The sequence below is a fragment of the Cariama cristata genome, unplaced genomic scaffold, assembly GCF_000690535.1.
Source record: "Cariama cristata isolate BGI_N322 unplaced genomic scaffold, ASM69053v1 scaffold12485, whole genome shotgun sequence".
NCBI classification, from domain to species: domain Eukaryota; kingdom Metazoa; phylum Chordata; class Aves; order Cariamiformes; family Cariamidae; genus Cariama; species Cariama cristata.
In genome coordinates, this window is record NW_009615866.1 from 52,812 (window position 1) to 67,846 (window position 15,035).

Here is a 15,035-nt window from a genome sequence, read left to right on the forward strand (position 1 = left end):
GAGTGTGATCTTCATGATATCTGTTACATGTATTTTTTAAAGTTCTGTCAGAGTTAAAGATCTTAAGTGTAATTTCTCTTGTTTTGATTATCACCAAAGAAGTGAATTACTGTACTTAGAAATATTTTTTTCCCTCAGTATGCTTAACCCTTGGAAGCTTACTTGTTACTGCACTTCAAACATAAATAAACGTGATGGGTATTTCTGACAAAAATAATGGTTTTGATTTTGGCTGCAACTGCATTATGGGCTATTAGTTAAAGAAGGATGATTTCATAAATGAAAAGTAGGCTTTATGCTTGGCCTTTTAGACATGCTTTGTTTAAAAACAGAATAAATTGCATTAAATGAAACAATGTATTTAATTACTGAGCCCTGTTCTCAATCCATTTATTTTAATCTAAATAGCAAATGTTTAACTTGTATCCATTATTTTGTACCAGAAAGAAATTCTCTGAATGAAATCTCTTAATAAAATAAGCCAGAAAGACTCTGCCAGAAGTATACAGAATTGTATTAACACAAGATTGATAAAATGGCAAACAAATCTTATAAGCATGCTGTATCTAATACATTTTATTGTGTGCTTACGATAGTGATGATGTGAAGCCTTTCGGATAAAGACTCAAGCATTCATTTCTTTACTTGTGTAATCTATTTCTTAAAGCAACTTCTCAAGTTTTAACCAGTCATTTGTGAAATTGTTTATTAGCATCTGAGCTGCATATTCATGACTTCACTTTTTCAACTAAGGAACTCAGCAACTCAGGGGGGATCTTATTAATGTATACAAAAACCTGAAGGGAGAGTGCAAAAAGGACAGAGCCATGCTCTTTTGAGTGGTGCCCAGTGACAGAAGACACAGGAATTTCCATCTGAGCATAAGGGAATACTGTGGTTTTTACTGTGAGGGTGACCGAGTGCTGGAACAGGTTGCCCTGAGAAGTTGTGGAGTCTCCATCCTTGGAGATATTCAAAAGCCTTCTTGGACATGGTCCTTGGCAACCAGCTCTAGGTGACTCCGCTTGAGCAGAGGCGTTGGACCACATGTCTGCCAGAGGTCCCTTCCAACTTCAACCATTCTGCGATTTTTGTGAAGCTTTCAAAGGCAGGGGAAAGGGCATCTCTAACTTTTGGTGGAAGAATCCCTAATTCAGGAAGCAGAGTCCTTCCAGAAATACAATCATTGTGGACCATCTGTGAAAGGAATCTCTCTTGCATCCCGCCTACCTAAATAAACTGTACTGAGGGAAGAAAAATGGTGACGTAAACATTAAAAAGCAGGATGAGATTAATTTAACCTTTAGCATTTTGCATCCTGTGTTACTATCACTGTTACTTAGTGGTCTGTAGGACAGTGAAAGAGAAGTAAGGTGTTATCAAAATCTGGCCCAAAGCTTTTTACCAGATGTGATACAGCTCTATTCCAAAAAGAGCCTCACTATGGATTTCTTATGAGGAATTTTCAGATACTCACTGCAGTATAAATACTTACATGAAGATAAGGGATCAGCCACTGGTATTAGTTCTTGGTATCCCCAGCAGAGTACTTGAGGTCCACAGGCAACTTGGTTGGTAAGGGCGATTTGTATTACAGTTGTCCACATAGGTGCTGTCTGTTGTGCCAACAGTTGCTGGCTCACATTCTCTAAATGGGAAGGAGAAAAGAGAAGCATGAAGCAATGTGTGATTTTTGTAGTTAGGCCTATTTCATCTATCTTATTAACCAGGTAAAATCATAAGGAAATGAATTTGTACTAGCAGCTAATGATCAGTTGGTTAGTTGACAGCAGCAGGCAAGCCTAGTGATACAAAAATTACTGTCATTATGAACAGCTTCTACTAAGAAGATTTTTTTTATTAAAAATGTGAATACCTTGTGTTTCAACAGCGATACTATAAAATTTGTCTTTTCCTGATCTTTAATAACCAGTTTTCTGCCAGAATGACCCAGAATGCTATCATACAGGTTCTCTATCAAAATTTATTGAAAAACCAAGGCACTATGTTCTGTAACAGGCATAATTAAGCTATCGTTCAAACAGTATATGCGATGCATGTGTAGTATAACTAGGTACTAGTTTACAGTCTGTTCTATTTGTCATATGTTAAAGAGTCGCAAATGAAACTTATGGATGTGCCATAATGGTGTTAAAAAGTGCTTACATACTGTTGTTGATTACACTATTTTGGTATGCATGTATTTTGATTCAAGGCAATCTAATTGCAAATGTATCCTGAAAAATACACTTCTAATTTAAAGATATTACAGGCCTCTGCCTTAACTGCAGCAGAATAGGCCCAAAGTGGGCAAATCACTGTGAAGAGCTGCCTCTTTTCTCACAGAGGCAGAATAGTGCATCAGTCCTGTAGCTGACTTCTGTTCCAGAGGGATGGATCCTAGTTCAGATGTTTTCAGATGTAAAGGTAACCAGTCTGGACAGGGCAATTTATTAATTTAAATATGCTGTTAATCTACCCAAGCTGTTCGTGTTGAAGGAATAAATTATAGCAACAACAGACTGTGAGGTAGCAACAGAACCATAGAATCGTTTATGTTGGAAAGGACCTTTAAGATCATCGAGTCCAACTGTAAATAGAAGTTGCAATGTCCAGTAAACTTTATAATTAAATGCTAGCAAAGGATTGGTGCAGATGGGGAGGTCTGACTTTTGTTCTGTGTTTTGGAGAGCTATCTTTCAAACCCTTCTCTCCCACCCTGCTGTGACTTACTTGACCTTTTTTGCTTCTGGCCATTCCTGTCTGCCATCATTTTACTCTGTCTCCCTACAACTTCATTTCCAAACTTCCATGCATCCACCTCTTTTATTTTGTCCTTTCCAAGACTGCATCACAATTTTCTTATTACCCACTCTGCTACAGCTCTCAGCATTGAGGTCTTCACCCTAAAGGCACTTAGGCTGTAGGAAGGTGAACATTTGGATCACAAGATAAAGTTTCCCTGCTGACATTTTTTTGAGAACACAGCAGCCTGTGATTATCAGAAGAAGCAATCATGGGGAGAGTGCTCCTTGTCCCATGCATACTAACTTGAGCAAATTCAATCATTCTCAGGGAATGATACGCATAGCACTGTATTAGCATGTATGCATTGTAGCAGGCATGAAAAATTATCACAAAAATGGATTAAAATCATAATGTAGAAGGAGTTACTCATAACTGAGAGGTTTTTTTCTGCAGATAGAATTAAAACTGAAACTCTAAGCCCGAGATGTCAGTTCCAGCAAATTTTAAAAATTCTTTTCAAAGCAAGGAGCTTGATAGTGAAACAACTGTATGATTTCCTTGTTCTACTTTGTGTAATTTTTCTGCAACTTTATTTCTGAAATAGGTGGAACACACCTTGAGGTAGGTGTTCTGATACTTGGCAGACTGGCACGTCATTGGAAAAAGGGCCTTAAAAATGCAATTTGTCAGGCCAACGTAGGATTTTTTTTTTAAACAGCAAAATCAATCAGATGAAAAATCGTTCAAAAAAGACATGGCTTATATAATGATAATGTAGATTCTTTCAAATATATTTCAATTATGTCTTGAACATGAACAATTGCTTTTGGATTGGTCTTTTTTTTAATGTAGTGTTACTCTCTTATGTTGCAATCCACAGATGCTCGAAAAATATGACTTGGGCCCTAGGAAATCATGGGATTGACTTACATATATTACACATGATCTTTGAATATTAAATGCAGGATGTTCACTTAATCATGCTTGTTTTGTTTTGAGCCTTCAGAGTCTCCCTGGGTCTCATTTCAAAGTTTTATCACTAAGTAGAAGTCTAAAATAACACTTTATGTGAACTCCTCTGTTCAGGACATTGAATCACAAAATACCTTATTACAGGAATACGGGCCACAAATGCTACTATAAGATGAGATTTGGCCATAGTAAGAGCAGGATAAAATGAAATTTGTTATCACAGGGAGAATGGTACACTATGATAAAATGTTAAATAGTGTATCAAAAGAGAAAAGGGAATATATGAGTAAAATTATACAAGTAATTTTCAAAACTTTCAAAATACCATAATGATCTGTTCTATCTTACAGGAATACGATTAGCTCCAAAAGAAAATTTGAACATCCCAGTGTCATTCATGCCAGACCTAATGAAAAAGTATGAGGCTGCGGTGGTAATTCATGTAATGCGGGAAAATGGTGAAAACTGGCCTTTTGAGGATTCTGCTCAATTAAATGAAGACTTAAAGAGGTAATCTATTCTAATAGGAAGAGAAAAAGTAGTTGAGGATGCTCAATCCTATCATCATTTCCCCTTTGGCTATTTGTGTGTAGCTCCCAAGGGCAATCAAGTGTCTGATTTTGAGGGCAATAGGTATCCAACATAAGCTTTTAATGTACCCCGCAAAGTGTGCAGATTTAGGGTAAAAGACTTTTATGTGTTTCAATGCCTACATTTTTTAACTCAAAATAAAGAAAATGTGAAGTACTATCTGCCAGTGCAGTTATAGATATTGAGCAAATGAAAGCTCTTAGATGCCTCTAATTTTTCAGTATATTTGGACTAAAAATGACTCTCCTGTGGATATGTTTATGTAATGCACAAACTGCATAAACTTTGTTTCAGTGTAGACATGACATAGGAGAGAGAAGATCAGGCCAAATGTTCTCATATCCTGACAGAATAATGTTTGAAGAGACTAAACTAAGTGGGTGCAAATTATTGCTGTTCTGTTTTGATTGGATTTTGTTTCATATTTTTCTTACGTATGTTTAGCATTACAGCATACAATAAAACGGAGTCTCACCTCTCCAATAACTCTTAAGTCTAGAGTACTCTGGGGAAAAAAAAAAAACTATTATAATGATAGTCTTCACTTCTTTTCCAAGCAGTGTTACTGTAGCAGAGAATGGGGGAATTCAGGGAATACTCTGGATCTATCCAGTTTATGGAATACCTGAAGCACGTCTGCAGAAATTATTTCCAGGTAGGTAAAGACTGAAAAAAATGCAAACAATAAATTTAAGAAAATTAAATAGTAATTTCTGTTCTTATCTGCTTGATCATGAGAATTTGCAGTAGTACTTTGCTATGTCTTAAAAAAAGATAAAATCACACATTAAAAGTAAGATCTCCTTTCCCAACCTACAAAGCAAATCTAGATCTATTATTTTGTTCTCATTGTGGATAAAAGGAGCCAGGAGCAGCTGAAAATCTCAAGGTTTGGGCCCTTCAGTGTCCCAGTTAATGCTGATTTAGAAAACTGAGGGTAAATCAAATGAAAGACTGACACAAGGTTGGATTTCTGCTTGCATACCAAGAACACACTTCTGGAGAGTTTACAGGGTACAAAATATTGGAGTAGATGTCCACGGTTTCTCTCAGCCTTGAATTTCATTCCTTACTCAAAACCAGAATAGAGAGTAGTGTGAATAGCAGTAAGTTTTCCACTTGCTCCTGAGAAGTAAACTTTCATTAACTGATGACTGACATTCATAGGGTTTTTGTTGTTGCTTATTTTTGGGATAGTAAATGATTATAGATTTGATGCACCTATTTTTTAAAGGTGTGATGTAATCCCAGAATTGTGAAACAGAAATTGTGAACAGTCTTTTAAATCTATAACCTTGGTGAAACTACAGCTGAAGATGTAGATGAGGGACAATTTTACACCAACTTGTCTTTTGATGAGTGAATATAACACCTTTCTCCACTAAATAGACTTAGGTACAGGAATAACTTCTGAAAAACTGTAGAAATAGATATATTTACTGTCATTAATCTAATTTGCTTAAAGACCTTTTACTTGCTGACAATTGCCAATGATGTGATGTTAACTGGAGCTTTCATCTCATTAGTTTCCACTTTAATATCCTTAGGAATGAAGCAGAATATTATCATGCAATTAACTGTTGCCCAAAATGATAGTTTTAACAAGTCTCATTATCATTGAAACTATGTATATTGATGTGAATGTTTGTTGCGTTATTTAAAGCTGTTATGTAATTCACTGGTAGACTTTGAGATAAATCTCCCTTTTATTGGACTGTTGTTTTCATTAGGTATAGAAGTTATGAATTAAAACCGTTAGCATTCATAAATTGCTTAAGTGATATCACTTCTGTATATGATCAGAAACTTAAGTAATGTCAAATCTTAAGTAATTTTAAATTCCTAAATGTTTCTTTAAAACAGCAAACTAAACTGTAGAATATTTATAACTGTGTTATCCACTAGTTTATGCTCCGCAAATGTTTGCAATGCATACAAGGAGCATTACATTCATTTTGAATACATATCCTTTTTTGGCCATCACCATGTTATGTTGGGTTATTTTTTTTTCCTAAGGAAGTACTAGATCTTTCATTGAAAAATGACATGGAAAACTAAAATACCTGTTTATAAGTGTGTTTATGAAACAGATTCCACTCCTGCCTTGATTCTGAAAGCCTATGGTTTTTAGTTATAAATGGACTTTAAAAAAAAATCCCTGTGTAAGCTATGAAACCAAAGCAGGTCATTTACAAGAAACCTACTTTGTTTTTAAATCATTGTTTTTAATAACAATCAAAATAGTATTGTCATTTCTTTTAATGCAGACATTTATTAAAATTGCCTGGAGGCTACATGCTGTTATGTCAAAACCCAAAGCTGCTTTGCTAGTATATTAGGCAGTTCATCTTTTGTGTCATTCTTATTTGCATCTTAATATACTTAAACTTCTAGAAGTCACTTGGCTTAGTATCTCATGAGACCAATTAAAATGATCAGTGGTCACAACCCATGTAGTACATGTTAAGTAGATTACAACTTGGCTATCTTATAAAAGTGATTACAAACGGAAAATCATCCAGAATATTTTTTTTTTTTAATTCTTGTAGAGTTAAAGCAGCATACAATAATTTAGATTGGAAGGGACCACCAGAGGTCATCTAATCCAACATCCTGCTCAAAGCCAGGTCTAATTAGATCAGGTTGCTCAGGGACTTGTCCAGGCAAATTCCACACAGATCTCATTTTTATCCATAAGTATTACTTAGCCATTTAAGAAAAGGAAAATGTAAAATCATTTCTGGTAGTAAGATGAGCTGCAGAATAGAAAATGATGCGAGCATGACATTTGCACACAGTAATCTGAAATACTTGGTAAGCTGGTGTAATACAGACAATGTAATTTATTCTTAAATATCAGGCCATGCATCTTGGAAAAAAGATCTATTTTTAACTGTTTCAGTAATTCTCCCTCATGGAAATGCTTAGAAGAGAGCTACAGAAATTACTTAAACCCTGGTAACGGGAAAAGACCAAGGGAAAAAAAAAAAAGGTTCATTTTTTTTTTAGAGAAAGGAAATGACTTGAACTTGATGTGCAATTGTCTGTTTTCCAAAATAATGATAGTGAATCAAGCTCCAGAACTGAAAGCTGAAGCTAAATAAACATGGTATAGAAGTAAGGGTTTCATTGCTCTTTTCTAAAACACTTTACATAATTACTTACCAACATATGGTTCTAAACTATTTATCATTAAATCTTCATGTTATGTTCAGAGTTAATTTTTAAAGAATCATTGGGTATAATTCTGATGAAAATAATATTTAGACCTTAAAAATGAGAAGTATGTAATCAGCTCTTCTTTTTCATGTTGATTTCCATAACTCTAGAAAATTCTAAGTGTTTTCATTGTGAAATTGTATTTTTTCTTTCAGTTCTTGTGTCTAATTTTATCCTCTTCCTGCACCAATAATTACTGAAAGAACCATAAACAATAACTATTGAAGTAAACTTTATAAAATCTAGTGTATAAGCTAAAAGCCAACTACCTTGTAATGAAAAAGACGTATTTTAGAAGCATTAAATTAAAATCACTTAGTGAATTGAAAAAAGCCTTGTCATGTTTCAGAGAAAAATTCATGTCAGGATGCTTTATTCTAGCTTAGTTCTGTAAAAGATGAAGTTTGAACAACAGTGTTCTTAAATTAAGAAGTCAGAATAACTTAATATTCCTTCATTTAACTTTTAAATTCTTTCATTTCTTTGTTTTCCTTTCAGTCTTCCTTTCTCATTGGCATATGTCAAACTATGCCATAAGTTCTGTTTGCAAATGAATTAAAATGAAGGTACATTTCATGATTACAAAAAAGGGACAAATTTGCAAGTGCTGTTGTGAACTAACTGTAGAAACAGTTTTTTGCTTGCCTAGCAATATTTTCTACTATTTCACCTAAACAGAACAACAGAAATTGTGGGTTGGGGAAAAACTTTTAGTTGTCTTGGTCCTTATTGGAAATCTGTCATTCTTGAAGCAGATTTAACTTCTGTGTTTAATTGTTTTGCTAAAATCAAGATACCAACACTTTACAAATAATGGGTTCTCGCTCTTCTGTAGCTGTGGTATGCTGTCAAGCCAGGCAGAGGGTGGAAAGCAGAGTAGAAGTGCCGTTGACGGGTGTAGTTGCTGGTGCAACTGCTATGGCTGCTACAAGGAATTCTGCCGTGGTCAACTCAAATGAGCCAGCCGACATCCAAGAAGTTCAAGTCACTGATGGTAAGAATAAATAGCTTGGATATCATACTATTTTAGGAACATTGCAAATAAGGTAAAAGTACTTCACCTTCACCTGTTCTGTCTCTCTGTTTGTAACGGTCCTTTGTAACCTAACCTATTCATTTCAATGGCTTCAGTTTATCACATAAGCCAAACATAAGGGCCGAGTGTTTATAATTAACTTCCCTAATCTTTATTAGTTCATAGCTCATCTCACAGCCCAAAGGCTGGTCTTAGCTCCTTGCTCCTGAGTTCTTATTTTTGAGAAGGTTTCATGACAGCCAGTTTTGGGCAGGGGGTGATAGTGTTGTCCAGGTTCTGTAGGGTAGCGCAGGTATAAGGTTTTTTTATTGTTATGTGCCAGTTTCACAGCTATGCTGACCTCTGACAAAGCAGACGGACAGCTCAATTGCACTGAGTGGTTAAATAACATTTTCCAGATACGCTAATCCATAATGTACCTTGGCATACATTAAGCCATACATTAAGGGTACATACATGTACCCTTTGTTTCACCATTTACAAAACCAACCAATATATATATATTCTAGAAAATTTTATAGCAATTATCTAACATTCAAAAATTCCTGACACTCATCAGAATATACAGAAAGCTGCTGTTTTCTTTAATTTCATTAAAGTAGTTTTTTGAAACAGGGGAAGAACAACAACGTGACCAAACACATGTTAAAAGCTATTTCCCCTGCCCTAGCAGATTTTATGTAAGCCAGTGGTATGGATTCCACTAAATGCCAATTTGATGTGATGGGTCTGGATCAGGAAGCTCAGCTTTAAGAAATGGGTTCAATTAAATTGGATATGACCAAAGAAATCTTGGCAGTATAAGAAAAAAAAATGCCACTATAGGTAGAGACAAAATATTCTTATAGACTTATCTCTCATCCAGAGATTTTAATTTAATTGCTGATAAAATATAGCAGGTTAATATTGAAAGCAATAGGAAGAGGATGATAATGATGAAGATGGCCCTGTATCTTACTTAAGCCATCTCTCTGTTATCCGAATAATTGTGGCATTATTTTTGAAGGAGTGTTTGAATGATGAGAGAACTATAGCTATATAAATGAGATTAAGTGATTTTTATTTTCTTTTTACTCTGCAAGAAGCAGAAGAAAGAACAAGGAAGTGTTTGTTTTGGATTAACAGTTGGTGAAAACTGTGAGCAATGGCAAAATGAAAGTGTTGACAAGGGGATGAACCACCGGTTTGGTCACTCTGTTATGGATTATTACCTTGTTGTTAAGGGTGACAAATCCTGCTGGAAGACAGGGAACTAGTAGAAGTCAAAGAATAGGGTATCAGAGTAGAAATGAAAGCCTAGATGGATTATTTTGTCAGCTACGTAATTTTTGTTTACAACTGGCTGTTTGTTTATTTATGTGTGAAACATGGGAGAGATTCCATGCATTGTTTATTTTCTTTATTGAACTGCAATATGCACAGGCATTTTAATGAAGAACTTCAAATAGGACTTTCTTGTTAATATACAAGGTTACCACTTGTTCCATTAAAAAAAGAAAGAATTCTGCATAATTTTTTCTCTCACAAGTAACCCCTCCTACTCCCATTTCTTAATATAACTAAACATTAATAACAAATATGGAAAAAAGAGCTTGGGAATTGTGAGTAAACATAGTTTGGAACTGTTTATGTTTCTGTTTACAAGACAGTCACTCATTTCTGGTTTTTTACCATTTTATAAAATACTGAAATCTGCAAGCTTTAAGAATGAGAGTGATCATTATGTAAATTAAAATTACTTTCTAAAACCTATGCAAAATCATGTTCAGTTAAAATATTCAACACTTACAGAGAACCAGATCAATTATAAACTAATCTGGAAGTTATTTATTCAGCTTCACAAAAGTACAAAACCGATAATAATACAAACCCAGAAATTATTACATTCTTCCTGGTGTTACTTTTCAGTATGATGTACATCCAGGAAAGATGAGAAGTCTGAAAGAACTGATTTAATTGTTATATGATTGTGATTGCCAAAGTTCCAATTCTCACATTTCTTGTTCACAGAATTTCCTGTAATTTCTTTGGTTTGGTGATAAGGAAGTATTATTTCCACAGAAACAGCACCACAACACCCTTGTTTTGTAATGATATTTTGCAAAAGCTTCGGTAAACCAAACCCATAGTCAGCAGAGCTCTCCAGGATCTTAGTTGTTCTTCTGCAAGATCATAACACCTCACAATGATCTATCTGTGCTAATTTGCACTAGATTTTTTACATTATTTTCTCCTTAAGAAGGCACAGCTAATGAAAGCCCTTAAGATGCAAACTTTCTAGGTTTTCCAGAAGAACAATGGGCCGTGGAAAAAACTGGCTGGCACTCTATAGCCCGCATATATATACAGGGATGTGTACACTGGAGTTCTGCACAACACGTTGTACTAAGCTGTGCAAATTCAAAATGTGCCCTGAGGTATGTGGTCATAGTAAAATGAAGTCTCCTGTAGGATTTAGTAGTTGTGTTAAAAGACTTTTCATCCATGAAGCCTGTAAAACTTTTATATAGATTAGCAGCTTGAGATTCTTTTCCTCGTTGGAACGTTCCCTTCTGTGCACAAATTACTATTGTATACTGAATATCACAGTTTTCTTTATTACAGCTGGAGGAGACATTTGATTCAAGAAACTCAGCTGTTTATTCTTATGTCAGTGCTACTTGGCCTTTTCATAGCTGCTACAGGGAATAAGAGAAGAGGCTGCTGGTGACATCTTCACTATTTTTCTGTGTTCTGTTTCTCGGGCTTGCAGCCATCAATGGCACTGATGTCCTTAAAGACTTTTTTTTTTTTTTGAGATTGTCCCAGTGGCATTACTTAATAGTATTACATTCTTGCAATTTTCATTTGGCTGATGAACTAGAAATATCTCACCGTAATGCAGAAGTGATAGCCGGAACAATATTGCTATTACTGTTCACATCGCCTAAGTAAGTTTTCCAGATTTCATTTTGCCAGAAACTCTATGGCCTGTCATATGAAACTGGAAGATTTTGCTATGCAGTCACAAGCAAATCACTCAAGTTTTGGATAATTACTGTTTTTTCTTATTTGTCATTTTTAGTAACAAAAGAAAGAGTTGTAACTACTACCCTGCCAACTGTGTGACGTTAGAGTGCACACAGACTGATCTTCCTCTCTTGCCTCCTTTAGGTTTCTCTACAACAATGGAATTTCTGTATGAATTGCAGTATCAATCAAATGAAATTAAATCTCAGCTTGAATCTTTTGTTGGTATACATCTGGTTGAAAGAGAATGGGATGGAGAATCCAGAGTCGTAACACTGATCTTTAACGTAGTGTTTGCACCTAACAAACCAATGAGGTAAGCTCCTGTTCCTTATTACCAACAGAATACGCAATAAAATCCTGTCTGGTCACCCTTAGCTATGTAAGCACTTTCCTGCATTGTTTTCCTCATTTTATTTTCACCTCTGAGATCTATTATTTTTTATTTTCTCACTTGCTGCTTCCCAGTATGATATCTTTGGTATTAAAACTGACAGTGTTTCTTTTTAATGTCTGTGAGATGGTTCTGTTGAGTTACCACCTTAGTCTATGTGTGCATCAATCTACTTCTAAACATTGGAGTATTGAAAGACTTCCAATGAAAATTAGTTGTTCTCAAAATTCACAGAATTTTGACAAGACAAGATGGTCTGTCAGTCTTGGAAAACTTTTCCTAGACAAGCATATGTGTATATTCTTTGGCCAGATGGGATGGTTGCATTTGAAATTAGTCTCTAGTGCCCCAGTAACAATGGTCCACAGGAAAATATTATCCTCTTTTATAGCTGTGATGTAAAAAATTATGGATTTGCCTGATTTACATTAGTACATCCCACCGCTTTAAAAAGAAACTGTGAAAGAGAGGTGCTTTTGGAGAGAGGGAAGTTGCGCCTTTCTTTTGAAGCAGTCAAATGTGTATGGGGAGGAGGTTGGAAAGAAGCTTCAGTAACCTGCAGGCACACGGTAAATGCAGGGGCTCGACATTACCAGGAAGATTAGGGAGCAGTCACTGCTGAATATCATGGGTTGCATGCAAAGAGGGTATTTTTGGGATGCAGGAGGGAACTCTTATTTGCAGTAGTCCAGAAGGTTACTGAAATAAACAAAGAGCAAACCTTTAGGAAAGACTATCCGCTGCCCCCATGCAGTGTCAGTGTCAGAGAGGAGGTTGGTTTAGAAACTCTTTTTATTTCTACTTTGTCCTTTGTTATTTTTTTTTTTGGTTGGTTTGTTTTGTTTTTTTATTGTTGTGTAGTTGAGACTTACCAAGGCTTCATGTAGAGGACTCAGTGACTGCAATTAATTAGTTTCTTTATCTTCAGAATCTACAGCACCAACTTTCTTCTTAGGTGGTCTGAAGACAACAGTCTGGAATTTTTCTAAAGTACATAGACCTTCGTCAGATCTATTTGATTTTAATATGAACTGCTAACGTGTTCTGGACAAAATTCTCTTCTAACCACAGTAAATGAAAAATAATGAGTAAACCAAATTGAGTTAAATTTGTTTAACTCAACAGAGAGTAAGCAGAAGAATCAAATCTCATGGCTGTGCCAATAATTTTGCTTTCATATTATTTCCTTTCTTGTGCTTTGCTGTAAATATCAAGTCCTATTTAGTCTACATTTCAGTTTAAGTGCCACTGATACATACTATGCCATGCAAAACTAAGGATGTATTCCAATTTAAAGACAACTGTATTTTCATTTTACTTGTAGTTTAGTTCTACACACTCGAGGCTTATTTTGGACATTGATTTGCTCAGTTTATGTCTTATAATGTTGTTCTATGTATTGAATGCCTTTATCTGACATTTTAAGGAATGAAGCAACTCTTGTAGTACAATGCAGTACGGGAGGTGTTTGGAAGTTTCCGATGCTGTTCATTGCTACGGAGCCAGAAGTGGATGATGTCATCAACATTGAAGCAGTTGGCCTGAATAAGGAATCTATAGTTGGCTTTAAGCTTACAAGCCAGACAAGGTAAAAATACTTATGTTGAGGTATTTATGCAGTTTTCTGAGGCTAGAACTCGCATTCAGTCACATCGGATAGGATAGATTTGGGCAACAGAAACATAACTGGACTGCAGCTATTTCATCATTAATTTCAAGTGCTGTGTTGAATAGGTAACAAATGTGATTTTGAAGCTATACTGTAGAAAACAGAAGCATTCTACATTTAGGAGGCAGGCCCTCAAGAGAAAATTTGTGGAATAGATACAAATGTTTAAATTATGACTTTAAAGTTTTGCCCTAAAATGCTTGTGTGTGTAAAAATGTGTAATATAATGTTAAGGAAGGTGTGTTGTGGTATTAAGGGCTCACTATTAAAGCCTTAGTGTTTTTACTAGCAGATTGTTTATCAAAGTACCTTATACTTACACCAAGTTAAAAACAATCCTTTGCATTGTACTTTAAAATCTTTTAAATGTGCCATTCTTTTTAAAGTGTTCCTCTTTTGTTATGTAAGCATGTTATGAATTCATCTCTACTCTGCCCTTTCATGAGACAAAATAATGGTGTAATATTTCAGTATTTTGTACTCTCTTTTCTAAAAGTCCTCCAGAAATCTCTGTTAATATAACTTTTACATCATTTTCTCAGAGTTTCATAATGTTATAGCAAACCTGTAGTGTCATTTCTGTACATCAGGAAGGCAAGGAATAAATTGTGTGGTACTGATAGCTAAGTTTTAAAATAATAAACAGTGAAACTGAAAGAATCATGATGCTTACAATCTAATTAGCTTATGGAAGTTTTAAAGCTTCTCTTTTTCTTTAAAATTAACAATTTTTACTATATATCTAGAAAGTGTGCCAGATACACTGATTGACAGTTCACTTTCATTGTAGATACATGCTTTTGTAGTAGCATCCCCAGCAGGATGTGTCCTGCCTTCAGTTCCAACTGATTTCTTTTTAAGAGCTTATTTCCAAAACGTGTGCCTCTAAGATGGGACAGTTGTTCCAGCTTTCAGATTGCTGTCAGTGATGGTAATTACTGAGGACTCTGAAAAAGGCTCCTATTACAGTGTTCAAGTTAACAGCTTCAGTAGAATGGGCTGTTTCAGGAACAAAAGTGAAGCAATTGCTCTGGCAATACTGTAATCTCCTGGTAGGTGTTTGATAGTAGTGAAGAGACCTAATGTTCTCCAGAAAGGTATTATATAACTTGAATCGTTGTAGTTATACAAAGAAGGAGCCATGATGGAAGGCAGATTCTCTTTTTCCCTTAAACAAATTCCAACTTTATTTTACGTAACAAGGGTTCCCCCCATACATATCAAAACCAAAATGTAACGTAAATAGTGCCAACAACTGCTCTGTAAGTTTTATATTGCTTTATCTTATCTTCGACTTGCTTAGGAGACTTTGGTGGTGGAGGTTTTGTTATACAAATAGGACAGTCAGCCAACCAACATTTAGCATACTGGATCTGCAGTTTAAAAGCTGTTACACA

General features: G+C 35.2%; 1 protein-coding gene across 1 annotated transcript in view; it reads left to right on the forward strand.

Moving 5' to 3' along the window:
- LOC104161508 (chromosome unknown open reading frame, human CXorf30) overlaps positions 1-15,035 on the forward strand; it is a gene marked incomplete at its 5' end in the record, with an annotated part of 52,263 nt that overhangs the window by 23,144 nt on the left and 14,084 nt on the right. Inside the window, 5 exons of the mRNA XM_009699978.1 lie at positions 4,071-4,230; positions 4,872-4,966; positions 8,366-8,524; positions 11,720-11,891; positions 13,396-13,557. Of these exons, the coding sequence (XP_009698280.1) occupies positions 4,071-4,230; positions 4,872-4,966; positions 8,366-8,524; positions 11,720-11,891; positions 13,396-13,557 (748 nt within the window). The remainder of the gene's footprint in view (positions 1-4,070; positions 4,231-4,871; positions 4,967-8,365; positions 8,525-11,719; positions 11,892-13,395; positions 13,558-15,035) is intronic.